Source organism: Nerophis lumbriciformis, linkage group LG11 (genome assembly GCF_033978685.3).
Source record: "Nerophis lumbriciformis linkage group LG11, RoL_Nlum_v2.1, whole genome shotgun sequence".
NCBI lineage: Eukaryota > Metazoa > Chordata > Actinopteri > Syngnathiformes > Syngnathidae > Nerophis > Nerophis lumbriciformis.
In genome coordinates, this window is record NC_084558.2 from 23,940,926 (window position 1) to 23,968,520 (window position 27,595).

A 27,595-nucleotide genomic window follows, 5' to 3' on the forward strand; every position below is an offset into this window, starting at 1 on the left:
ACTACAAAAGAAGTTTGTTTTTAAGTATTTTTCGAACATGTGAACATGATGAAAGCGATCTTTCTCCTGCTCTACAGTCTTTAATAGTTACAGTAATTCAGTACAGCATGAGTCATTTCAATATATTAGCTTAGAAACTACATTAAAAACGGCTGTCAAAATTACCACTGGGGCTGAGAAGAAGAAGCGGATAATATTCATAGAATTAAGGAAATAAATACCACAATAAGAAAATATGACCAAGGTGTGCTTGTAGCCGAATTAGTAAAGCAGCTCTTACATAACCTGCAGCATGCTCAAGCAAAATTAGTCTATAAAAGGCTACGATAACGGCAAAAATATTGTTTTATACTGACGACATTTATGTGACTTTATATGACTTGATGGTGTGTTTGATGGAAAAGCAGCTCCAAGGACATATCGTAGAAATCCGCTCCCAAAATGTAAACGTGACGCTGTACATTCTTATTACACTATTTAAACTATTGTAGTTGTTGGTTGTACATCCTAATGTATTGTTTATGATACAATATTTGTTCTCTATAAATTTGTTTTTGTTATTTGAAAATATGTTACAAACGGGACAAGCGGTAGAAAATTGATGGATGGATGGGTTACAAGTTAAATTGTCATGTTTTTTAGGGGGCCCATCACAGATTACTAGAATTTCAATGTATTTCAATGGGGAAGATTTATTTGAGACAAATAAATTTGGGTGACGAGTTTCATCACAGAACCAATTAAACACATAATTAGGTGCCTCTGTATTTAAGGTATAAGCTCCAACTTACACTAAAACTTGTTTACGTCATAGTTTTGATAGGGAACTCGTTTGTAAACTGAAGACCACCTGTATGTACAGCAGCTACTGTACTACTACCCTTGCTGTGCTTTTGTAAAGTGTTGTGCTTGAGATTTTCCTCTGAGGATTTAATGCAAAATATATATATATATATATATATTTTTTTTACAATGAATCAACAAATATCATTTACTTTTTTTCCCATATCACCCAGCTCTAGCCAACCCTTCTTGTGAGGCAGCAATGCAGTTGGACATTCTGAAAATACAAACCTCATCTCTGTCTTCATATGTCTCCATTCTGCAGTAGGAGTTGACTGACACGTCATCTATTAGATCTTCCTGGCTATTATGAGGTGGTTCCACTCGTCCACTGAAGAACAGCACGGTTTCGGGGCTAGGGTTAGGCCACGACAGAATACCCTGTTTGTCCACGCAGCACAATACCTGCATACATATACGAAATAGAGAGAGGAAATACCATTCCATTAAATGCTCAAACACAGGGGTTCTCAACTTGTCTCACAATGGCCAGTGATTCCCACACGTTCCACAAATAAATTTGGTGCTTCCGGTTCACTCTCGCTCATTAACACATTATGTGTCTGTGAGTGTATCTTATCATTACAACTCAACACAGTATACAACAGTATGCATCGCAACTCCACTTCCTAACACACCCCATAGTTACCTGGGGCCTTATGTATTAAGAGTTGTGTGGATTTCTTCCTAAAAATTGACGCACGTTCAAATTTAAAAAACTGCATACGCAAGAAAAAAATCAGATGTATTAAAGTGTGTGCACGTACTAATCCAAGCAGTGTTGTCATCCCGGAAGTGACTTATCCAGTCGTGGATATCTGGATAGAATTTGCCAGATGTCACAAGAGAAACATGCAGCGGCTCTATGAAAACAAGTAGCTTATGATAAGGGGATACTGTGATGACTTGGCAACGCTGGACAGATAATCAATTTAAAGTAGACAGCATTAGACCGTTACCCAAGATCAATGCTATACAATACATTTTTACATACATTTACTGTAGTTGTTTGTACATTCTATAGTATTGTTTTTCAAAAAGTATTTCTTATCTAAACGTTATTCTAAAAGTGCTTTTCTTTAGAAGGCATGTTTCTTGTTAAAATTGTGGTGTTATGGGCGGGCCAAGAATGAAATCAGATTGATTTCAATTTATTTCAATGGGTGGGGCTGCTTTGAGATATGAGTGTTCTGAGTTATGAGCTTGGTCTTGGAACGAATCGTACTTGTAAGTTGAGGTACTAATGTATCACTCTTTTCAACATCCCCGCCCCAATGCAGTCTGCTGAAAATGATGGAAAGTGCCACTGTACATAGCAAGTGACACTGTGGTCAAAGTTGGAACTGCCACAAAACACATAAGATAGTAAACACTCTACTGCCATCTGGCGGCTAAAATGGATAGTGCGCACCCCAATTCGGCTCAAGTGGATAGTGCAACCCCCAAATAGTCACGTTTCATGTATCAGGTCAACCGTGACAAGTGAGGCCATATGAATCTCATTCCTACTTAAGTCTGTTTGTGACATTGAAAAAACACACAAAGAAGCAGAAGAAAGGCTCGACTGTAGTTCTAAACAGTTTTGTTTCTTGTCTAAAAGAAGAAGAAATAATGTGTAAAAATACATTAACTCTTTATTGCTCAACCCTGGTACAAATATTACTTCAACTGACGGTGATAAGGTTCATCATTCAAAGTATGTTTGCAACTTAAATCATAACTAAAAGCTGAGAGACAGTTCATACAGTATCTCAAATTACTCACAAGTTAAGGCACTCGTAGTAAGTTGAGGTACCACTGTAATTATATAGTGATGCGCTCATGTTAAATGTGCAATATTAATGTTATGTGCATTCATAAGAAAAAAAAACGAAGGTTATCAGAAAAATCCTTGTTTATTTAAACTATAAAATATTTTCCATTAAGGACACATTGAGGTCGTAATGTTTGTTTTATTCAATTAATCGATAGATTACTCGATTACTGAAATAGTCAATATCTGCAGTCTTAGATCGGAGTGTCTGTGTGGATGAGGCATCCAAGCAAGCCCACCTAAACAACATCTTACAAAACATATTTTCTATGTCTTTTACCCAATCATACACTCTAGATAAAACACATGTAAATACACTGGCCAAAAATTCAACATTGCCACAGATTCAAAATGTCTGCCTACCTGCGTATAGTGGCCACTTTTACAGCTACCCTGGACTGTATTTATTTTCCCTCATGTTTAATCAACAATTAAAAGAAGAAAACAACAAAGTACTTACCGTGACGGATCCAAGAGTGTGTAAAAGGCTGGAAGAGTAACAAAGAGTCTGAGATGCTCCCTTCAGCACACCAACAAAGTGTCTCCACACACAAAGTATCATCTCCTGCAGACACCACACAAGTAAATCATAAAGCAGGGCTGATGCCCGCTAATGTAGGACAATATAGACAGTAAATATGAATCTACACAATTAATCTAATAATCCAAAAAAATTAACAATTATGCCTTTCAATTAAACTAAATGTTAGTATATTTGCAGACAATACCACCACATTGTGTACATGAGAAAACACGCAGGAGCTAATAATATTAAAAGGAGAAATGAATAACTTAAAGTAATTGTTTATTGAAACAAAACGATCCTTGAACCTAAGTACAAACCCCGTTTCCAAATGAGTTGGGAAATTGTGTTAGATGTAAATATAAACGGAATACAATGATTTGCAAATCATTTTCAACCCATATTCAGTTGAATATGCTACAAAGACAACATATTTGATGTTCAAACTGATAAACATTTTTTTTTTTTGCAAATAATCATTAACTTTAGAATTTGATGCCAGCAACACGTGACAAAGAAGTTGGGAAAGGTGGCAATAAATACTGATAAAGTTGAGGAATGCTCATCAAACACTTATTTGGAACATCCCACAGGTGAACAGGCAAATTGGGAACAGGTGGGTGCCATGATTGGGTATAAAAGTAGATTCCATGAAATGCTCAGTCATTCACAAACAAGTAGAAGTTGTAAAAGGCAAAACTATTAAATGTCGTGAAAACACATTTCACCGCAAAGATACAAAAGTCCATACCTTGGAGGAAACCACTTCAGTGTAGCTGCTTAGAGTGTCCTCTGAAAATTTTGCGGGCTAGGAAGAAAAAGTCTAGTTAAAACATGGATGGGCTAATACGGTATACAAAATAAAGACAGAGCTATTGATAGCAGAATCAAGGAAACAGAGTGAACACTCTCATCAGTCATCAACGCTCGTCTTTTTGGGGTTGCTAGCATTCAGACACACAAGTTGGGGCTTGCAACGAAAACGTAAGGCAACGTACTATAAATTATCCGAATCGTGCCCAAAGCTTCATCAATGTTCCTTATCCCATTTCTGACATTTCCTGAAAGTTCAATGAAAAATCATATATATATATATATATATATATATATATATTTATTTATTTATTTATTTTTGGTCATGTTGCTTATGAACTGACTATCTGACAAACCAACAGCAAAGATTACATAGCCTCCTGGCAACGTTAATTAGAGTTCATTTCAGACAAGGTGGTGAAAGATACCATCCAACTCCTTTGTGTTTATTTCTCACCAGTCCTGCTGGAGATACATGGCTGAATTCGGCAAGGACCCTGGCCTCTCCAAAGGCGTTCACCAGCACCCACATGATGGGGAATAGCAGTGGTAAGACAGGCAGCACACCCATCAACTGAAAAAAATATAATACTTGTTATTTATGACAATTACAAGACAAATGAAGGCATATATACATTTTATATTCTGAGTTAGGGTGTAACGGTACATGTATTGGATCAGATTTTTCATAACGTTCAGTAAAGAAGCGTTGCTTCAGGGCGGCAGCATGTTTATCGCGTCAGGTGTAAACAAATACAGTTAAAGGGGCCTGATGAAAACTAAATGTCCTCACCTATTGAGACCTTTATTTGTGTATTTGGAATCTGCATAAATTCTGAAAATCTGAAATCAACCATGCAGGCATGGCAGAAATGTAATTTAAATTAAAAAATGTATTTAGGATAGATCCTTGCAACAGTATTTCCTTACTATACATTACTGGTTTAATAACAGGCTTGTTCTTAATATGTAAAAAAGGTGTTTGGCACAAAATATGGTTTATCTCATTTGCCTGAGTTGTATGTTAATTTTAGTGATGGAACTCCACTAGTGCGAGTATGGTCTTTGGATTCACTCCTGAGCTTACCTTAAAACCACATGATGATTTTATTTGTGTGAAAATATATGGCTGTTTGGGCTCTCTCTATAGATCAATCCATTGTTTTCATTTCGAGTTAGAAAAAGAATAATTTCACAATTGTTACTTCCGATACTGGACTATGCTGATGTTGTTTTCCTAATCACTACTGACTATATCCTTCAACCTCTCAACATGTTTTGTAACTTTTTGTGCATATCTGTCCTGAGATGTCAATTTAGAACTCACCATTGTGTCATGTACCAGGCTGTTAATTGGCTTACGCAAGGCAAGGCAATTTTATTTATAGAGGACAATTTGTACACAAGACAATTTAAAGTGCTTTCAGAGAATTAAAAAAAAAGGAAAAATAAAGATTTAAAATCATAATTCAAATTAAAATCAGAAAACACAATCATATTATAAACACTTAATTAATTAAAATCAAATAATTTGGATAAATTCAGTTTTCAGTTGTCATATTTACAATTAAATAGTTTTAGCTTGGATTTGAACATTGCCAACGATGAGGCCCGTCTCACATCTTTAGGAAGGCTATTCCAGATTTTAGGAGCATAAAACTGAAACACAGTTTCACCATGTTTGGTCCTGACTCTGGGAACCAGCAGGAAGACCACTCTCTGAAGTTCTTAGAGCTCGAGATGGTTCATATGGCTCTAACATGTCAGAGATGTACTTTGGCACAAGACCATTAAAAGATTTGTACACAAAGAAAGCTGTTTTAAAGTCTATTCTCTGAGCAACAGGAAGCCAGTGCAGTGACCTAATCATTGGACTAATGATGGACGGCGTGGTGCGGTTGGGAGAGTGGCCGTGCCAGCAACCTCAGGGTTGCTGGTTCAATCCCCACCTTCTACCAACCTTGTCACGTCCGTTGTGTCCTTGAGCAAGACACTTCACCCTTGCTCCTGATGGGTCGTGGTTAGGGCCTTGCTTGGCAGCTCCCGCCATCAGTGTGTGAATGTGTGTGTGACTGGGTGAATGTGGAAATAGTGTCAAAGCGCTTTGAGTACCTTGAAGGTAGAAAAGCGCTATACAAGTGTAACCCATATACAACTACCGGTAATGTGGTCGTATTTCCTGATTCTAGTCAGGACTCGAGCAGCAACAGTCTGGATGTAATGCAGCGGCTTTACAGCCCAAAGAGAAGGTCAGTACAGTAGTCTAACCTGCTGGAGACAAAGGCATGGATTGTTTTTCTAAGACTGATTTAGACAATATTCCTCTGATTGTGGACATTTTTTCAGGTGTTAAAAATCTGCTGATGTTACTGACTTAATGTGGCTGTTAAAGTTCCATGTCCAAGTACATTATTAGTCCTAGTTTTCTAACTTGATTATTTGGTTTCCGGGAGAGGGTCTCAAGGTGACTAATAATAGTGTATTTGTTTCTGTTGCACCCACACATTGATCTGTTTGATGCAGCGACAAAGTGAATCAACAGGCTGACATTTACTTGCTGTCACTGACACGTAGAGCTGAGTGTCATCTGCATAGTTGTAGTAGGACACATTGAAACTGCGTATTAACTGACCTAGTGGCAGAATGTACAAGTTAAACGATAGGGGTCCCAAAATCGACCTCTGAGGAATACCACAGGGCATAGCCATTTGGTCAGAGACACAGTTACCAATTTCAACAAAGTATGCCCTGTTAAGAACAGAACCAGATATTCCCACCCAGTTTTCTAACGTCTGTGATAAGATAGTATGGTCAACTGTGCACAAGGCAGCGATCAGGTCCAGCAGGAGCAAAACTGAGGTGTTTCCTGCATCTGTGTTTGGGCGGATATCATTTGTCGCCTTGATCAGAGCAGTTTCAGTGCTGTGGTCGGGCTTAAAGCTTGATTGGTAAGTATCACACACATTGTTATACAAGAGAAAGTCACTAAGCTGTTGGTATACAACTTTTCTAGGACTTTGCCAAAAAATGGTAAGTTTGATATAGGTGGATAGATGTTCAGTACCGTGGTATCAAGACAGCTCTTTTTTAGGAGGGGCTTAATGACAGTAGTTTTTAAGTCCTTTGGAAACATTCCAGTCTGAAGTGAGATGTTAACGAGATGAGCAAATTGTGGTAAACTCAGCACAGACTTTAGAAATCTAGTGGGTAACTAATCAAGGAAGCATGTTGATGGGACTCAGACTGTGGATGATTTCTTCAACTGTTTTGTCAGTGACAGTAGTGAAATGTGCCAGCTCTAGCTGACTAGTTGGCTGAAAAGTAGCTATTTGTTTTTCAGGATTTATTGCATTTTTGACATTGAACTTTATAATGAAATAATATTGCAAACTCATTTCATTTTAATGTGGAAATGAGTCCTATTGGAAATGACATTAGAGGGTTTGTTAATTTGTTTATCGTAGCAAACAGGACACAAGAGTTGTTACTACAGATTATGATGATTTTAGGAAAATAGTTTTCCCTTGTTCTACACAAAGTCTGGTTGAACACATTTAGCTTTTCTTTGTAACTCGTATAATGGACTTGGAGCTTTGATTTGCACCAATTGCGTTCGGCACTCCCTTTTCTGTACCCAGACTAAATCTTCATTTCTCCATGGCACCTTTTGCGTTCTTTTAACCATTCTAAACTTGACAGAAGCAATGGTGTCCAAAACATTTACAACACTTGATGTATGAGTTCAACAGGTCATCAACTTATGGGGTGTTTTCAAACCTAATCATTTCCACAAACTGTAGCCGTATCCTATCATTTATGGGTCTTCCCCTAAGAACCACATTCACGTTTGAAAAAGCAAGACCCTTGGTAATGATCAAATCAAGAGTGTGGCCTCTGCTGTGGGTGAGCTCGTTTACATGCTAAATTAAACTAAACATTTCAAGGACAGCACTGAGTTCTTCAGTATGCCTGTCATTGGCTACATCTACATGCACATTTTAAGTCTCCTGTGATTGTCAAACAATCAAAATCAGTGCACAAAACTGAAAGTAATTCGATACAATCATTAAATGAATTTGATTTCTGTGATGGTTTGTAGATAGTGATATAAAGTATGGAGGATTGTTTTATCTCCATTTTGAATGATACATATTCAAATTATGGAAAAACCCCAAAAAACAATTTGTGTGCGGATATTTTCCCTGAATATGGCACAAACATCCCCTCCCCCTCTCTGTTTTAGTCGTGTCTCAAATAAATACTAAAAGCGAAGTGGGCTAGTTTCAATCAGAATTGTGTTTACATGTATGTGGAGCCATGTTTCAGTTAAAAACATAAAACCGAGATTGTGAGAGGAAATAAAATCACTAAAAATGATTTGACATTGAGTACTGCGTGTTTGAGATAAGCTAGAGTTGTCCTAGACATTGTGTTCTTCAAAGTACCGGTAATGTGGATTAAATTTCTCCAATCAGATTATCTAACTGTCTGTCTCCTAACTAATCTATGTTCTTTGATAGTAGTTGTTGTTTTAGAAGAGAGCACTTCTCTAATGTGTGTTGATGTGATGTTTATCAGCACAGAGACCCCTTAGCAACCAAGACAACAACATTGACACTGTTGGGAATAATAGCTTAAGGCACCGCTGGCAGGGGCCAAGCTGGGGCAGCTTTGGTTAATTGAATAGGCTGAGGAGGAAGAGGACGAAGAGGGGAAAGAGGGGCACAATATTTTTTTGATGACAGAATCCATGATCGCGCCATGTCCGGAGTAAGGTGAATCATTTTAATCGCTGATTTCACCAAGCTTTCAAGATGGTCAGGAAGTCTCATGGGTGACGGTGGAGAGGAGAAAGACAGTAGTTGTGTCTCAATTCGGCGGCTGCATCCTTTGCAGTGCGCATTTGTGGGGTGCTGACGTGATCGCGGTGCGCGAATGCTGTCCCAATTCAAAAAAGTTCCAAATGTCCTTCGAATCCGGCCGACAAACGTGTCCTTTTCTCCCATTAGCAAAAAGGTTGCATCCGTGTACACTTTGCGTCCTGTCATATCCCGAAATTCTTTGCGCGCTCAACTCTGAAAATAATTTTCAACACGGAGACGCCATGCGGAGCAAAAAGAGGACATCAATTGTGAATCGAATATTAATAAAATAACTGCTAAATAAGAGATTATCTGGTGTTCCTGTAGGGATAGACCGTGAGGACTCTTTTTGGGACATCTTCTGGATTGTCTGCATGTTTTTAAAGGAACAGTACATGTCCCACTTCAACAAGCATAAAAATGAATCCATCATTAACTAATAATTAGGAATAACAGCATTAGAACGCTTGTCAACACGTGACACATCTCAAATGATCGGTCGGGTCTAACCGCAGGGAAATCAGACACCGGCGGTGCCGGGAGCTCTTAGCCACTTCCTCTGGAATAAGGTAAAGGACCAAGAGAACACAAAAAACGATTTGACATTCTTCTCTTAAATTTGCCATTAGTAAACATTGCGCGACTGATCAGCAGATACGTGATGTAAATGTAAGGGCGGGGACAACTGACGTGACCAGGAAGTGTCCCGTAGGCTAGACTGTCCCAATTAATATCACTCCAGCCTGGATCCAGGACTCTCGCCAGGACCCACACTTTGTTGACTCCATGGGCTGGGTCCTTGGAAGGATGCAGACCCCGAAATGAGACACAACTATAGAAGGACGTCTGGAGTGTGGGATCCAGCAGGTGGGATCCAGGTTTGTGGTGAGGGCCGTGATGAAGGTGATGATGATGGAGGAGTTTCTGCATCAGAATACTGTACTCGGGACTTTGAAAGTGCTCTGGTTGCTAAAGCTGAATGCTTTCCTGGGTTCCTAGGTGGCAGCGGAGGATGAGATCTTCCGCTTTCCTTAACTCTTCTCTGTGACCGCACAGGATCTGGTCATATTGTGATGCCTCAAGACATGGAGGAGATTATCCGTCAGTCGTCTCACTCTACCTCTGTTCCGTATGGACCTTTCCCTTGAAACAGATCCTCTCTTTGTCAGAAGAGATTGACGTTGTCAATAAAATGCAGTCCTCTGGACTGACTTTGGAAATCCATGTATTCAGCAGAAGCACCCTTCTGAATGTGTTTATCCTCCTGTCGATGTTTGGGAGAGGTCCACTGATAAATGTAGATATTTCCACTTTATCGACACTCTCAAATAGTTTATTATCTTTCTTCACTATTTCAGACTGTTGGTTTCTGACATCCATGGCACCCATGTGCACAATCAGCTGTTTTGGTGTTTTGCCAAGACCTAAGGTAGAAGCTTTGTGATGTCTGAGACAGTAGCACTTGGAAAGCTACATGTAACCATTCTGTTTATGTTTATGTTAGATACCGCGTCGTCTCCGAGCAGAAGCGCATCTTTGACCTTGGCACTCAGCACAGTTGCTCTGTCCGTCTGATGCTTTGGGGTAACTTCTTTATGTTTGTGATATTCAGTCACATTTGACTGTGACAGTGGCAAAATTCTGTTTGGGAACTTTATTCCATGGATACCAACATTCTGACTTGGCTTCGGTTTAGCACCAAGACGATTGCAGGTGTCTTTACAGAGTCTTGAAAAAGACATGGTATCATTTAGCCTCAGGCTGTGTGTAAAAGTTTTTTCACCCTTTGATCTGATGACTTCTTAACCACTGGATTCCACTGGGATTGTCTCATGAAGTCCTTTTTCGATTTTCAGGGAAAAAAATCTTTGCTTTTAGCGCACACATTTTTTATTGATATATCCAACAATTTTTACAGGAAGCCATTGTTTGGTTCACTCCTTCAGTCATGTTGAGAGGGATGTTGTCGCTGACTCATCAGATCGATTGTAAAAAGTATATAATTTTATTTTTTTAAATAAAATAATATAAAATGTATTCAGAGTGTCTTGGTTTACTTAAAATAGAAGGAATACAATTATACCTAAGATTTGTAGAATGATTTAAAAGCACATAAAGCGGCAAATAAGTAGGAGCAAACAGAAATATGTTTGTACATGTTCCACCATACTTAAATTAACGTTTAGTTCAGTATACAGTTCCCTATTCTCTTGGACATATAACATATCATATTTTGCAGTCCCTTAACCTTATAAAAGAAATAGGCTGTAGGTAATTCAAGTAAATTGACCCTAATGTGTGAATGTAGGTGTGAATGTCGTCCATCTGTGTTGGCCCTACAGTGAGGTGACGACTTGTCCAGGTTGTACTCCGCCTTCCGCCAGAATGCAACCCCGAGAGGGACAAGTGGTAAAAAATGGATAGATGGATGGAAAACCCCATCTGATTAGAAAAAAATCCTGCTTCTTTGAAGTCCATTTCTTCGCATTATATATTTATATCAAATGTATTTTCCCACTTGCAAACAAGTTGTACTTGTTTCAGATTTTAAAGATGTATTCGGTTGCTCCTGATGATGCATTTATTGTATTGTTGTAATCTATTGCAATAGCTTATGTAAATGTCTGTGAGCAACTGTGTTTGTGGGATGCTGTAGGAGGGGTAGAGCAGTGTTTTTGTTCTTTATTATAATATATGTTTTGTGTTTTTCTGTATTTGTGTGGGACCGCCTAGAAAACAAGATGCTGCATCTCAAGGGGCTATCCTACAAAAAATTGAAATAGATATTTATAAAACAATCTTGCCTTGCCTCTTCCTTCATAGACTCATTGGGAGCAAGTTCAACATTACGTCATTTGCCACAGTTACGTCAGCGGATACCTACATATATGGTCAAGATTTACCCAAACAGCTTTGCACGAGTCTGTCATTGTAGTCCAAAGTGGTAGTTACTAAATTCCTTTTTTTCCCTCTATCCTCTTGTGGGTCAGACTGGCTTGTTCATTCACACACATGCTAAAATTATCTGCTGTTGCCCTTTCTAATACAGAGTAGCATATAGTTCTAATTTATATCTGTCAGTGGACTCCATATGGAAGCAATAAAAACTATAACACGGCTGACAAAGACACGACACAGTCGAACAATCAGACATAATATTGCTGTGCTGGGTTAAAATTATTCAGTGCTGTTGAAAAAAATGATACAATAAAAAAATACCTGAAGCTGCAAGAAATTGTAGCTGGCGGGGGTGAGGTTGGGCGCGTCACAAAAGTATCGTACAGCGTTTACCAGCAGGAAAGCCACCTAGGTAAATAGATCGATAAAACAGGTGACATATTTGAAATGGGTTATTTTAAGAAAATTAATATCCATTTTGTCCATTCAGCTCACCAGCACCACAGGACAGACCAGCTTGGTGATGACTGACTGCACTGTAAAACGCTCATTGTCTAAGACTGTGATTGGCCGAGACCCTGCCAACTCCAAACAATTTCTGTAATGTGAAAATGGAGAAAATACATTTGAAATTATCATCAAAAATGTGACTAATCGCTGTTCAATAAAGAAAGAGTCAAAAGCATTTTTGTGTCAGATTTCTCACTTATCAGCGTACTGCAAACAATTTCAGCTTCTCTGATGAGGGGATTTGACAGAAGGTTACCAGGTATATATTATATACTATTATATAATATATTATATAGTGCTTACATTGGTGGTCTGGATCCAGACCCAGACTACTAGAATTCTGTCACAAATCCCTTGATCTTAATTTGCATGGCTTTTATACAGCATCATATCATTGCAGTTCAGCTTTGACAGATGTGGCAGATATATAAAACAACAAATTTAAATGCAACACTTTTGTTTGCATTTTTTATGAGCTGAACTCAAATATCTACTTGTTTTAGGTACACAAAAGGCCCCCGGTGTTCACTGTTCAGAGAAGATGGCAGACAGCGTGTGTGGCGTCATGTGGGAGAGCGGTTTGCTGATGTCAACGTTGTGAATCAAGTGGCCCAAGGTGGGGGTGAGGTTATGATGTGGGCGGGCGTTTGTTATGGACAATGAATGCATCATGAATGTATCAGGAATGCATGAGTGCATTTTATTGATGGCATTTTGAATGCACAGAGATACCGTGACGAGATCCTGAGGCCCATTTTTGTGCCATTCACCCAAGACCATCACCTAATGTTGCAGCATGACAATGCACAGTCCCATGTTGCAAGGATCTGTACACAATTCCTGGAAGCTGAAAACATCCCAGTTCTTGTATGTCCAGCATACTCACCGTACCTGTCACCCATTGATCATGTTTGGGATCCTGTGGATTGGCGTATACAACAGCGTACAATATCCAGCAACTTGGCACAGCCATTGAAGAGGGGTGGACCAACACAGAACACAATCAACAACCTGATCAACTCTATGCAAAAGAGATGTGTTGCACTGCTTGAGACAAATAGTGTTCACACCAGATACTGACTGCTTTATTGTACCCGATTAAATGCGTACATGTGCACATAGCAAGTGAGCCGGTGAGAGGCTGCATTGCTTGTGAGTTGGTGAAAGTTAATTCTAGATTATAAATCATGCCTCTCACTTGTATAGTAGAATGTTGTGGCCATAAAACGAGAAACTGGTCAACTTTGACATTCAACCTAAACCCGAAGATGGCAAGAACTAGATGAAAAGACGCTTGTTTATCATTTATTTTTTTAAACCTACATGAAGATTATGATTAATTATTAATATAAACGGGGATATATTAACATCCATTCAGTCGGCATCCCACTGAGAGCAGACATTGTACAGTAAATTAATGTTTTAATTATGTGCTGCCGCATGATTAAAATGAGCAAAATACGGAAATATTAAATGCTATTATGTCCCTGTGCATATGATGTCACATCCGTTTTTGTTTTTTTGCGGCTTAGTTCACACAATGGTCAAGCAGCTTGAGCGTAGCATTGAAACAAGTGAGAGTGAGTGTTGAGTTTGAGCAGAAAATGTCGTAGTGTTGTTCTGTTCTTGGGTGTTCCAATTGTTAAAATTGAGAAATAAAAAATAACTTTCATAGAGTCCCGACATAAGTGGTTCATAAAGGTAATAACATCAGAGGAAAAACAAAAGTGCGTCGAAAGGAAATGGCTCTTAAAAATATCACTGTCATCATATTGTGGAATACCATCGGATCATGCTGGTGTCTGCAGCAATCACTTTGTAAAATGTTTAAACATTTGATTTGTTTGAGAAACTTCTGTGATGCAATAGAGTTCATTCTCTATTATATTAGTAGTGTTTGAGAGCAGAACTAAACGTAAAGAAAGGACAAGATATCACATCTAGTTTGTGTTCTTTTGTGGTTGCTATACTCCGGCTTCTTCCCACCTCCAAAGACATGCACCTGGGGATAGGTTGATTGGCAACACTAAAAATTGGCCCTCGTGTGTGAATGTGAGTGTGAATGTTGTCTATCTGTGTTGGCCCTGCGATGAGGTGCCGACTTGTCCAGGGTGTACCCCGCCTTCCGCCTGAATGCAGCTGAGATAGGCTCCAGCACCCCCCGCGACCCTGAACGGGACAAGCGGTAGAAAATGGATGGATGGGATGGATGCTTAAATATAACTACAAATACTTGGTAGTGCAAATAAACTAAGGTCATGTTAAGTCCTAGTAATAAATATTGTGATCGTTGGTCCAGTCCACCGTATTTTCGTTGTCGATTTTCGTAACAGAAACTAAAAGCTTAGTTGTCGCTTTATTTAACCAAGTGCTTTATTTGACACGGATGACAACATCATAGCTTTTTTTGGTGAAATTTGTTAGCATCAAGAAACTATTTTAATAGTATTAATAAACTATATGAATATGTCTCTCTAAATCTTGATAGTGCTAAAAACATTGCTGAACAACAGCTAAATAATGAGACAAATATTAACTTTACACCATAAAAACAACTGTAGACATTAATTGTAGATGAGGGTAAAATGTGTGGCAGGAAATAAACTGCAAACAAACATAATTTTTTCTCATTAGCGTCACGATCACAGCAGAACGGCACTTACGTCAATCCAATACTTTAATTAGCAATGAATGAATACGTCCAACATTGTCTTTCATGGATTAATGCTTAATTTGTGGACCCCTCCAGATATAAAGACATCAATCAATCAATCAATCAATCAATCAATGTTTATTTATATAGCCCTAAATCACAAGTGTCTCAAAGGGCTGCACAAGCCACAACGACATCCTCGGTACAAAGCCCACATAAGACATGATGTGCCTCTAATCTTTTCTTCTTTAAATCCTTGTAAGTGTTGAAAGAAGGAAGGTCGAGGCGAGCAGTAACGTCTTGGTGATGATAAATGGTAAATTATGTCAAAAAATATTTGTCTTAAGAGTGTATAAATTCACTCCATCCCATTTTAAATATTTGTTCACGATTGCTTATATATTTTCCTCCAAAAATACCTTTCAAAATATGCCCAAATCTGCACTGATTCAGGCAAATAAACAGTAGCCTAATGGGACTCCAGACCATCGCCTGAAACTCAGAAGTGCCTTTCGGTCACGTGATTGCAAGCCAGCAATAGCATTATTTTAGTTTTAGCGAGATTCAAGGATAGTCTGTTTTTGTCAAATCTCTTTTCCAGTTGTTAATTTTTTTCTGTTATTATTTATATCAGCTTCTGTGTGTTCTCTCCAATTTGTTTGCAAATAATACTAACTTTAAGTCCTTTGTAACTTTAAAAATTTTGTTTATATAGAGATTGAACAATGTTGGTCCCTGTATTGATCCCTGTATAAGATATATTTAGCGCTGCTGATGTATGTTCGCCTAGCTCCACGTATTGCTTCCCGTAGGTTAGGAAGTTTCTTACCTAGTGCAGACCAACCCTCTGATACCATACCGTTCTAATTTGTTAATTAAGATATTACGATTAATTGGGTCGTATGCTTTTGTTAGAATGATAAACACTGCAGCTGCACACTGTTTACTATCTTTTGCATTGGTAATGTCTTCCGTTATTTCGATTGATGCCATCGATGTTGAGATGTTGGCAATATATCCGTATTGGTTGTCCGAGAGTGATACATTTTTATTTATGAATTTGTCCAGTATATTGTTAAACAATTGTTCAATCATTTTAGAAAATTGTGGAAATAAGGACACACGTCTGTATATTTTGTAAACTGGTGTTCTCCAGTCAGTAAAATCGGTACGACTTTTGCGGTCTTCATTTTGTTTGGGAATTTACCTGTTATACATTATATATTTATATGGTATGAATGAAATATTATAATACTTTGTCTGTGATTATTGGTGAAAAAATGTGGGTGGCCCTTCAGTCATCTTTTCTTAACAATTCGATAACGAATCCTGTAGCTTTTACTACTCCGTTGGCTAGAAGGCAACAGTGCCTCCCTGCCACACCAGCTGGATTAAGGATGTTCTTGATTTTCTCAAACCGGAAAATATTAGGCTGACATTGAATGGCTATTCTACAAAATTTCAAGAAGTATGGAGTGCTTCCTTTAAATATGTAAGAAACGGATCTTCAATGTTGCCCCGACTAAAATGCCATGTACATAGATAATACGCTTGTTGTTGTTATTTGCCCTGATTGCAGTTGTCTGTTGCCATTTGTGAATGTTTACCTGGAACTATTTGATTGACGTATTTGTTGTTGAATTTATTTTTTTTGTATTTTCCTATTTTTATTTAATTATTTAACCGCCTTGTTTTGTTTTGTTATATTTTGTGGATGTTTATTTTGGGTTGGGAAAGAGGAAAACATTTGATACTTCATCGCATTCCTGTAGCATAAACTTGCCATGGAAACGCAAACAAATAAAACAATTTAAAAAAAAAGTATTTCAGAGGGATGCAGCACTCTTGAAATAAGATATTGAGGCATGACCACAAAACCATCAAACGTTTTTTTGCAAGTAGCAAACAGTGTCGCAAGAAACGTATTGAGAAAAAAAGATGCAATTTAACTAGCCAAAGATTGGACAAGAATCAGAATCAGAAATACTTAAATAATCCCAGAGGGGAAATTAAGATTTTCAGCACAATCCCATTCAAGAGCAGACAAACATTACAGGGAGACAGAACAGGATCGCTGACGGGTCTGCCAACTTCCGGCGCCCCTTAAAAAAAGGTGAGAAACAGGTAAATGCTGGAGAGGGTGGGTGGGGAGTTGAGAAAAAAAAATTCAGTCTAAACCTGGGCCCCTGGAGAGGGGGTCCAGACTGAGGCCAAGGGAAAAAAACCTCATAGCCATAGCACACAAACATGTGTGTAAGAGGGAAACATTAAGAACACGAAGGACATTAAAGACATTAAAAGAGCAGAGCTGATGCAACCAGCCACTTCTACACAGAGCCACAAAAGTAAAAAAAATTAAATAAAAAATAAAAAATACATATACACTGTGGTGGGCTCTGCGGTGTTTCACGCCATTGTCTGTTGGGGTGGGGGGGGGGGGGTGGGGGGGGAGCATGGCCAGAGACAGGAGCAGATCCAACAAAGCAACCAAGAGAGCCGACTCCACCATCGGCCGCTCACCAACTCTTGGCCAGTGGATGAGCGAGGATGCGTCTAAGGAGGCCGAGGTGTCCGATACACGCTCATTCAGCCAAGACACAGTGAAGCTTGTCCGTCCCGGCGCCCAGCTCCAGCTCCGCAGCCCTGTCTCTTCATCCGCATCTTATGGCGTCACATTAGTGCCAAAAATCCGAGCGCATAAAAACTGTTATCGCGCGCTGATTCTCCACTTCGTGCGCGCGCGCGACATCCTTTTGCGCGCGCGTGGTGCCTTTTTGCGCGCGCGGTGCCTTTCTGTGCGCGCGCGGTGCCTTTTTGCGCGCGCACGAGCGCGCGACGCCTTTCTGCGCGCTCTCTGTGTACTCCTGGCATCCCTCCTCGCGCTCTCATGTTTCTTTTTGGCACTTTGGGGGCGGGTATGCTTAGACGGCCCCTTCTTTCTGATTGGTCAGGCGAAAAATGCTGACAAATGCTCAGAGCCAATCAGAAGTATAGCAGGGCGGGTCATCGTCAATATGTATCAAGATTTACGGAGGTAGAAGTGGATACAAAAATGTCGCGCGCTGATGAAGGTTATTTCATACCACATAAACACAATACAGGGTAATACAAAATGTGACCCAAATAAATAATAAGACAACAAACACCATAATCACATCTTTCAGCCAGAACTGGTCCACCAGCAATGACATCCAACCATAACATTATTTTATATTTTCACTTCTTCATGAACATTTGTTTTCTAATTTATGGAATTTCTTTTGATTCAGCCATAAAATTAATAAAATAATCTTTGAATTTTGTTTTTAAAATGTTAAAAATAGCTTTTAATAATGTATTCTGAAACAGTTTAAAATATTCAGAGAACTGACTAACACTTACCCTACACAACTATGTTGCACAATTAATTCTTTTTTTTTTTTTAAAGCGAAAGAGGTAATTTCAACAGGTACAGCATCCTATGTCATATCTACATGTAATAAGATTTGTAACAAGGCACACCGTTTGTAAATTGGTCGAAAATCGAGCAAGTTATGGTAATTTATGTGGGCTATACCGAGGATGTCGTTGTGGCTTGTGCAGCCCTTTGAGACACTTGTGATTTAGGGCTATATAAATAAACATTGATTGATTGATTGATTTAATTAGTACATGTACCATTGACATCAATGTAATGATTGAGGCTAGATGTCCGAGGTAAGATGGCTACAACGTTGCTACACTGGAGAATGATTGGTAGCCATAGGATGCTGTACCTGTTGAAATTACCTCTTTCGCTTTAAAAAAAAAAAAAGACTTAATTGTGCAACATAGTTGTGTAGGGTCAGTGTTAGTCAGTTCTCTGATTATTTTAAACTGTTTCAGAATACATTATTAAAAGCTATTTTTAACATTTTAAAAACAAAATTCAAAGATTATTTTATTAATTTTATGGCTGAATCAAAAGAAATTCCATAAATTAGAAAACAAATGTTCAAGAAGAAGTGAAAAGATAAAATAATGTTATGGTTGGATGTTATTGCTGGTGGACCAGTTCTGGCTGAAAGATGTGATTATGGTGTTTGTTGTCTTATTATTTATTTGGGTCACATTTTGTATTACCCTGTATTGTGTTTATGTGGTATGAAATAACCTTCATCAGCGCGCGACATTTTTTTTGTCCACTTCTTCCTCCGTAAATCTTGATACATATTGACGATGACCCGCCCTGCTATACTTCTGATTGGCTCTGAGCGTTTTTTACCATTTTTCGCCTGACCAATCAGAAAGAAGGGGCCGTCTAAGCATACCCGCCCCCAAAGTGCCAAAAAGAAACATGAGAGCGCGAGGAGGGATGCCAGGAGTACACAGAGAGCGCGCAGAAAGGCGTTGCGCGCGCAGAAAGGCACCGCGCGCGCGCAGAAAGGCACCGCGCGCGCACAGAAAGGCACCGCGCGCGCGCAAAAAGGCACCACGCGCCCGCAAAAGGGTGTTGCGCGCGCGCACAAAAGGGTGTTGCGCGCACGCACGAAGTGTAGAATCAGCGCGCGATAACAGTTTTTATGCGCTCGGATTTTTGGTACTAATGTGACGCCATAGCATCTCCTCTCCTCCAGTCTCTTCAAACGGACTGTGGTGTGGCAGAGACCCAGCAGCTGGTCTCCATGGCCAACAGGCTCCCGGGAGGCAGATCCAGAAGTTCACAAAAAAGCACCGCAGAAGTCACGAAAGTGCCACCCCTTGTCACACAGTCCCAAAGGATCCCGAACCAAAATGCAACAAAAAAAACACACATGAAAACAAGAATCAAACGTGAAGCTACCAGGGACCCATTGTCCTCCAGTGCTGCCCTTTTCCAGAACTGCAACCTACCCAGAGTGCCCAGAAGTACAAGGTGTTAAGTGCTTACAGACATGGCCATGGTAAGGAAGGCTTAAACCCGACCACCACTGAACAAAACACACAAGATGAAACGTCACTACTGGGCCAAGAACTATCTGAAGACAGTTTTTTCAAAGGTTTTATGGACTGATGAGATAAGAGTGACTCTTGATGGACCAGATGCATGGGCCTGTAACTGGATCAGTAATAAACACAGAGCTTCACTTTGACTCAGACGCCAGCAAGATGGATGTGGGGTACTGGTATGGGCCGGTAGTATTAAAGATGAGCTAGTTGGACCCTTTAAGGTTGAAGATGGCCTCAAAATCAACTCCCATACCTACTGCCAGTTTTAAGGAGACATTTTCTTAAAGCTGTGATAGAGTAAAAAGTTTGCATCTTTCAAGAAGACCATGAATTGCTCCATCGCATGCATCAAAGTACTCCACTGCATGGCTAGCCAGTAAAAGCCTAAAGGATGACAAATAATTACATGGCCCCCTTCCTTGTCTGACCTAAGCCCTATTAGGAACCGGTGGGCCCTGCTTAAATGGGAGATTGACAGTAAAGAAAATCAGTACACCTCTCTGAACAGTATCTGGGAGGCTATGCATGTTTGAAATAAACTGAACTGAACTTTAACAGATGAAAATAAACAAGTGAGAGGGGAACATGTTTGTTTTTCCATTTAGTTGCATAATAATTCTGCACACTAATAACTGCCTAATAATTGTGACAGTATGGTTATTGCTAAGGTGTGCTTTAGAGTTGACAAACAAAAGGCCGCGCCAAAATGTGCACTTTTATCCCAACATGAATCCATGAAAATATGGACACGCTGCAGATTGTTTGTTCGTTTGACACAGAAAGAAGCAGCTCATGGCTAAATACTGTACATTAATATTACATTATTTTAAAAACGACTGTACTTTGTAGTAAATTGTATTGTATTTTTTAAATCAAATAACGCTATGGAAGTTGTTTTTTTTATTAAAACGTATGTTACATGTCAAATTTTTTGGTGTTTTTTGAGGGTTTAAACGGACAAATGAAACGTGTACTGTCGCAACCATCCTGTTCTTCAAAAACAAAATATCCGATACTCTAAAAATCCAATAGAGGACGCAATAAGTCAGAATGTTTCACACTATGGTGCCATTAATATAAAAATTCAGATATTAGGGTAATATTTTAATATTGTGCTTGCTTGTGTTCCAGACTTGCAGTAGTGTTCATCTGTCTCTTTGCCTATTGGGAGTTAGGTTGTCTGTGTCCAAAAGCCACCTTAAAGTAGCAATGGCTGTCAATTTCTCCAGTGTGTATCTGTTCGCACGCACGTGTGTATACAAAGTACATATATATATTTAAAAAACTTTGAAAAAAAACTTTTTAGTAGCTTATTTGTCATTGACCCAAAGCACATGTTTCCTACCTTACTGTGTCTAGAACTGGAGTCCTGACAACTCTGAAGAGACGATGTTGCTGTGGGTTATGGGGTCCTCTTTTCTCATTGGCTAGTGCAGAAGGTGATGGAGAATAAGGAGGAAACAAATCGCCGGGTTCCAATACAATGTGTTCATCATCCTAAGACAAAAAAGACTGGGGATAAAATATTCACATTTTCATCAAATCGTGACATCATTCAATCAAAACAGGTTTCTCTGCCCAATTACTGTGAATTCAAGACTGTAAGTTACTACTTTTTTCCTACGCTTTGTACCCTGCGGATTATAAAACCGTGCGGCTAATTTACAAAATTTTCTTCGCTGAGGGCCATAATGAAAATAGTTGAAAAAAACAAAGAAACATGCCAATACACTGGGTCGGTGTGGCTTGGTTGGTAGATTGGCCGAACCAGTAACTTGAGGGTTCAAGGTTTGATTCCCACTTGGCACTTCTGCCATCCTAGTCACAGCCATTGTGTCGTTGGGCCAGATACTTTACCACCTGCTCCCAGTGCCACCGACAACACTATGTAAAACACTTTGAGTCACTAGAGAAAAGCGTTATGTAAATACAATTCACTTCACTTCACACTGAAAAGGTGTGTTATTGTTTGTGCTATGGCGCCACCTATTGGAAGAGTTTGCTCACTGTAGGTAATGCTGGGCCCTTCTTTTTAGAGCTTTCAACCAGAAGTAAAACTGCTGTTCCGTCTTCTAGCTGTTCATAGTGTTTCTACACGTATGGATTCTTCATCACTCCAAGCTGTCATGATATGCCTTGAACCTTAAACCTTGAACCTTATGCAGCTAAACTGACTGTGATACACAATGTGATCAGCAGATGCTGCTGATTAATGATGTTAAGGTAAACGTAACAAAGAAGACACACTCGCTTTATATACACATATAGATGTTTGGATGCATTCATGGAGAGACAAAGTTTGGTCATTAATAGATGAACAACACATGCTGTCAGAAGTGGAAAAAAATTAAAAAATATATTTAATTCTGCATCAGTTTGATTCAAGGAGAAATTAAGACTTGCGGCCACCAGAGGGATTAAATCTGGCTGGTAATGCGGACAGCAACTGGTGATCCTTCAAGCAGCAGTTTGAACAGTACATGGATGCAGTGGGATTGGATTTAAAATCCGACATCAGGAAAATAGCGCTGCTTATCACTGTAGCTGGACCCCAAGCCATGGAAGTCTTCAACACGTTTGAATTCGAAGGAGCTGATGACAGGCGCAAGTATGATGAAGTGATTGAGAAGTTTGATGCATATTGTTCGCCACTGAAGAACATCGTATATGAGAGGTATGTTTTGCGGCCACATGTGCAACAAGCAACTAAGACATTAGACCGCTTTGTGAATGATTTAAAGCTAAAAATGCGGTCTTCTGAGTTTGGCGATTTAAAAGAATTAATGATCCGCAATTAAATTGTGTATGGCATTTATGATAAGCAGACAAGGGAAAGGCTGCTAAGAGAGGCTAAGTTAACTTTGGAATTTGCCATGCAGCCGAGGTGGCCCAGCAGCATGCAAAGACTTTTAAATTAACCAAGTCACTTCAATCAGCGACAATGCTAGTATAGCTGTGGTTGAGAACAAAGTGAAAATTAATAAGACACATAAGACTGATACAAATGATGTGAAATACTACAGCAAACGACATGGTTACAAACATGAGCACTAACAATGTCCAGGTAGCAAAAATGCCCCAAATCTAATGGAAAAACAATACTTTGCAAAGCAATGTCTATCTAGATCAAATCTCAAGTCAGTACAACAAGTCGAGGAAACAAACCTGAGTGAAATTTTGTTTGTGGCTGTAGTGTCATCATGTGACAATGAAAATAGCATGAACAACAGCATGAAGAAATTTAAAACACACTCTGGCAATTAAATCAAAATAATTTACAATGTCAGCTATCCTGAAGCACTCGGTGCACACTCACAGCACGTTGCATATATTGTGCCGTCTTTAACGGATTGGGATGTTTACCATATACCTATAAGATTTAGTTGAGAGAAGACGCAAAACCTGTGGTGCATGCGCCAAGGAGAGTCCCAGCGCCACTTTGCCAGCGTCTTAAATTTGAACTGCACAAAAACTTAAAATTGATTCAAGAAGTGTAAGAACCAACAGAGTTGGTTAATTCGATGGTGTGTGTGGATAACAAGAATAAAAATTAAAAACTGAGAATATGTATGGATCCAGGTGATTTAAACCAAAATATATAACGTGAGCACTGCCAGATACCAAAGCGTGATGAGATTGCAAGTGAGATGAGGGGAGCCAAATACTTCTCAAAACTGGATGCAGCTCGTGGCTTTTGGCAGATAAAGCTGGATGACAAAAGCTCACGGTACTGCCAGGCAGACACAGTGTGTCGACAGAAAAGGGAGAACGGACGCATTTTGGCTTAAAAACTAACGTTAAAGGTGAAGCTATAACACTAATACGCTGCTCAGCAAGAGGTGCTTTAAAACATAGCTAGCAAGCTGCGTCCATCTGCAGTCGGCAGTGTTTTTGCTGGTTTTAAATCACAAATTTCTCGGCTCCATGGTGACAAATAAACTACGTTTCTTACAAGTATTATCCCTGCAGTACGAGAAAAAGCTAAACATGCTTCACTACACACCGTAGGAGGACATATAGCTCCCCGCTAAGAGGCGAGCGCTCCTCAATGTAAACAAATGCCATGGGTGGATCTACATCTGACATCCACTGTAATGATACCAACTACAAGAGCGTATCTTTTTTCTTTCTTTTTTTTTTTTCTTTTGTCCTAGCAAGCCAGAAGGTTGAAAGGCAGCTCACAATTGTGACGTCATTAAAAGGCAAAAAGCCCTAACGACCACAGTGGTAAGCTCCATCTGTAGCCCCAACTGCCCTGGGGGAGACTAACGCAAACATGCCTGCCAATTTGCAAACAACCTCTCCAACCGCCACAAACCATGCACTAAAACTAGCCTGTGAAATATATTTCCACTATAGGCTGTCTTTTAATACTGCAATTGCTTACCTCATGGGCACTGTATATTTTCAGGCACAATATGCTTGCCATATGTGTGTGTATGAATGAAATTGCTTTTATTTATTGGTGTTAGTTGGTTTTGTAATAATAATAATGGATTAGATTTATATATCGCTTTTCTATCGACTAGATACTTAAATCGCTCACAGAGAAGTTATTTATTCACTCCACATTCCCACTTAGCTATATTTGTAGCCACAGCTGCCCTGGGGTAGACTGACGGAAGCGTGGCTGCCAATTTGCGCTTACTCCGACCACCACCTATCATTCATTCACCAGTGTGAGCGGCACTGAGAGCGAGGGTGAAGTGTCTTGCCCAAGGACACAACGGCAGTGACTTGGATGGCCAGAGACGGGGATCGAACCTGAAACCCTGAAGTTGCTGACACAGCCGTTCGACACACCACGCCACGTCGTCCCCTTTTTGTGTGCGTACTTCTTGTGGTTTTCAGTTTTTGCTTTTTTACAATGAAAATAAAGGAATCTATCTATCCATCTAACATTAATTCACGTTGATATACCTGTGTGAGTATCACTTGTAGCAAGGTCGGTAGTGTTTTGCTAAAGGACACAAAAGGCAGTGACTAGGATGGCAGAAGCTGGATTCAGACCAGGAACTCTTTCTAGACGACCGATTACCACCTGAGCCACACCGCCATCGGAGAATATCTTTCATGCCTGTGATTTTCTATTTGATAATTGTAGCTTCTTTTGCAACTTTCGATTCAATGTTGGCGATGAGACTGATTTTGTTAAAGTTGAACCTTTAGTTCACGGTCTCGTGACTAAAATTGTAGTTGGTAAAAGAACAAATCTAATAACTCTATAACACCAACCTTTATTCCTCGGAGAGATGCAAATGCTTCTTGCCCAGGTCTCAGAGCAATTACATCTCCTTCCACTAACAGACTGACAGGCAGATTGACCAACTGGGAGTCACGGTATGTCCAATGAAGAGACCATGATGGTGAGGAGGGTGTATACAAATCAGGGTAAAGGGATGCAGGCCACGTCACTTCCCCTGCCCAACTGGAAAGATAATCTGCAGTGAAAGAATGCAATGGTGGAGACAGTAAAACGTGATGTTCTTTCAGTTGTAAGTTTTACCAAACAGACCTATTGCAAATAAATATGTATTCCAATTTTAGATGAGTAACTTTTAATTATTTCATTATGATGCCCACCAGTTCTAAGATATTATCAGAGATAACCAAACAGCCAAAGTGTCTCATATATTAAAGTTGTAAACACACAAATTGGGGCCTGAAAGCTGCATATGTCACTCTTTCCGCTGATACAGTACTGGCCGTGATTTACAATATCGGATCATATGGTTTATTCATTTATGGTATCTACAGTCGTGGTCAAAAGTTTACATACCCTTGAAAAGAACATAATGTCATGGCTGTCTTGAGTTAGCAATCATTTCTACAACTCTTTTTTTAGTGATTGGAGCACATACTTGTTTGTCACAAAAAACATTCATGAAGTTTGGTTCTTTTATTAATTTATTATGGGTCTACTGAAAATGTCACCAAATCTGCTGGGTCAAAAGTATACATACAGCAATGTTAATATTTGGTTACATGTCCCTTGGCAAGTTTCACTGCAATAAGGTGCTTTTGCTGGTTTCATCCACAAGCTTCTGGTTGAATTTTTGACCACTCCTCTTGACAAAATTGGTGCAGTTAAGCTAAATTTGTTGCTTTTCCGACATCTTCAGCATTGTCCACACGTTAAACGGACTTTGGGAAGGCCATTCTAAAACCTTAATTCTAGCCTGATTTAGCTATTCCTTCACCACTTTTGACGTGTGTTTGGGGTCAATGTCGGACCCAGTTGGAACACCCAACTGTGCCCAAAACCCAACCTCCAGGCTGATGATTTTACCTGAAAAATTTGGAGGTAATCCAATTTTAAAAAGCTGCTCTTGGTTCTTAAATGTTTACATGGACTGGCCCCATCATTCCTGAGTTCCTGCAACATGACTTGAGGCCGTTGAGCTTTGCAAACAAACTGCTCCTGTCTGTCCCACACACCCAACTCTGCACTCGAGGCGACAGTCTTTTCAGCGGCTACCCCCAAATTCTGCAACAATTTACCTCTATACTTTTGGGCAACACAAACACTAGATCATTTACAACCTTGCTAAAACAAACATTCTGCAAATAGCACTTTGGTTTTTATTCTGTTTTACTTTAATAGTTGAACTAACATTTTCTGTTATTTTATTACTGTATATTGTATTCCCGGTATTCACTGGGTTTTTTATCTATTTTTATTTTATTGTTTTAGGTGCCTTGTGCAACATTTTGGTCAACTTAGGTTATTTTAATGCGCTAAAGAAATAAAGTTTGACTTGACTTGATTAATACACTTTGGTAATCACTTCACCTGTCTGTTCTGCTTTGGGGTCCTACTTTGAGCATTCAGCTGTTTGCAACATTTTTCTCAAATAAGATTATGAACCACCTCCTCGTCATTCTTTCAGCAGACGTTATCATAATTAGCTTCACAGTACCATTGTTTTATTGGTTGTTTTCGCTTGTTGTCACCTGTCACAAACAGAGTTGCATTGCCAAATGGTACAGAGTACATTGCTAGGAATTTATTTTGTATACAGTTTAGTTGGATTTTATCTTATATGTTTTACATGCTTATAAATGATCCAAAGAGACACAGACTCTTGGGAGAAGCAGAGCGATTTGTGACAACGCACGCACGCACGCACGCACGCACGTATGAGGGGCCGTTAGGGACATAATTCAGAATTACCTCTTACATACACTACTGAAATGCTCTCACATAAAAAACTGAAATGTTTTTCTTTTATACACACTACTGAAACTCTTATAAACACTACTGAAATGCTCTTACATACACTACTGAAATGCTCTCACATAAACAACTGAAATATTTTTCTTTTATACACACTACTGAAACACTCTTATAAACTCTACTGAAATGCTCTTATAAACACTACTGAAACACTCTTATAAACACAACTGAAACACTCTTCCATACACTACTGAAATACTCTTATAAACACTACTGAAACGCTCTTATAAACACTAATGAAACGCTCTTATAAACACTACTGAAATGCTCTTATAAACACTACTGAAATGCTCTTACATATACTACTGAAACACTCTTATAAACACTACTGAAATGCTCTTATAAACACTACTGAAATGCTCTTATAAACACTACTGAAATGCTCTTACATATACTACTGAAACTCTTATAAACACTACTGAAACACTCATAAACACTACTGAAACATTCTTACATACACTACTGAAACACTCTTATAAACACTACTGAAACATTC

General features: G+C 39.2%; 1 protein-coding gene across 3 annotated transcripts in view; it reads right to left on the minus strand.

The window, feature by feature from the left end:
• Positions 1 to 27,595, minus strand: part of tmem94 (transmembrane protein 94) — a 120,143-nt gene that overhangs the window by 61,365 nt on the left and 31,183 nt on the right. For all 3 annotated transcript variants that reach the window (XM_061967040.2, XM_061967039.2, XM_061967042.2), the window contains exons 6-13: positions 25,098 to 25,303; positions 21,208 to 21,359; positions 12,248 to 12,350; positions 12,074 to 12,160; positions 4,450 to 4,566; positions 3,931 to 3,987; positions 3,117 to 3,221; positions 1,075 to 1,248 (exon numbers count right to left, since the gene is read on the minus strand). In XM_061967040.2, coding sequence (XP_061823024.2) covers positions 1,075 to 1,248; positions 3,117 to 3,221; positions 3,931 to 3,987; positions 4,450 to 4,566; positions 12,074 to 12,160; positions 12,248 to 12,350; positions 21,208 to 21,359; positions 25,098 to 25,303 — 1,001 coding nt within the window. The remainder of the gene's footprint in view (positions 1 to 1,074; positions 1,249 to 3,116; positions 3,222 to 3,930; positions 3,988 to 4,449; positions 4,567 to 12,073; positions 12,161 to 12,247; positions 12,351 to 21,207; positions 21,360 to 25,097; positions 25,304 to 27,595) is intronic.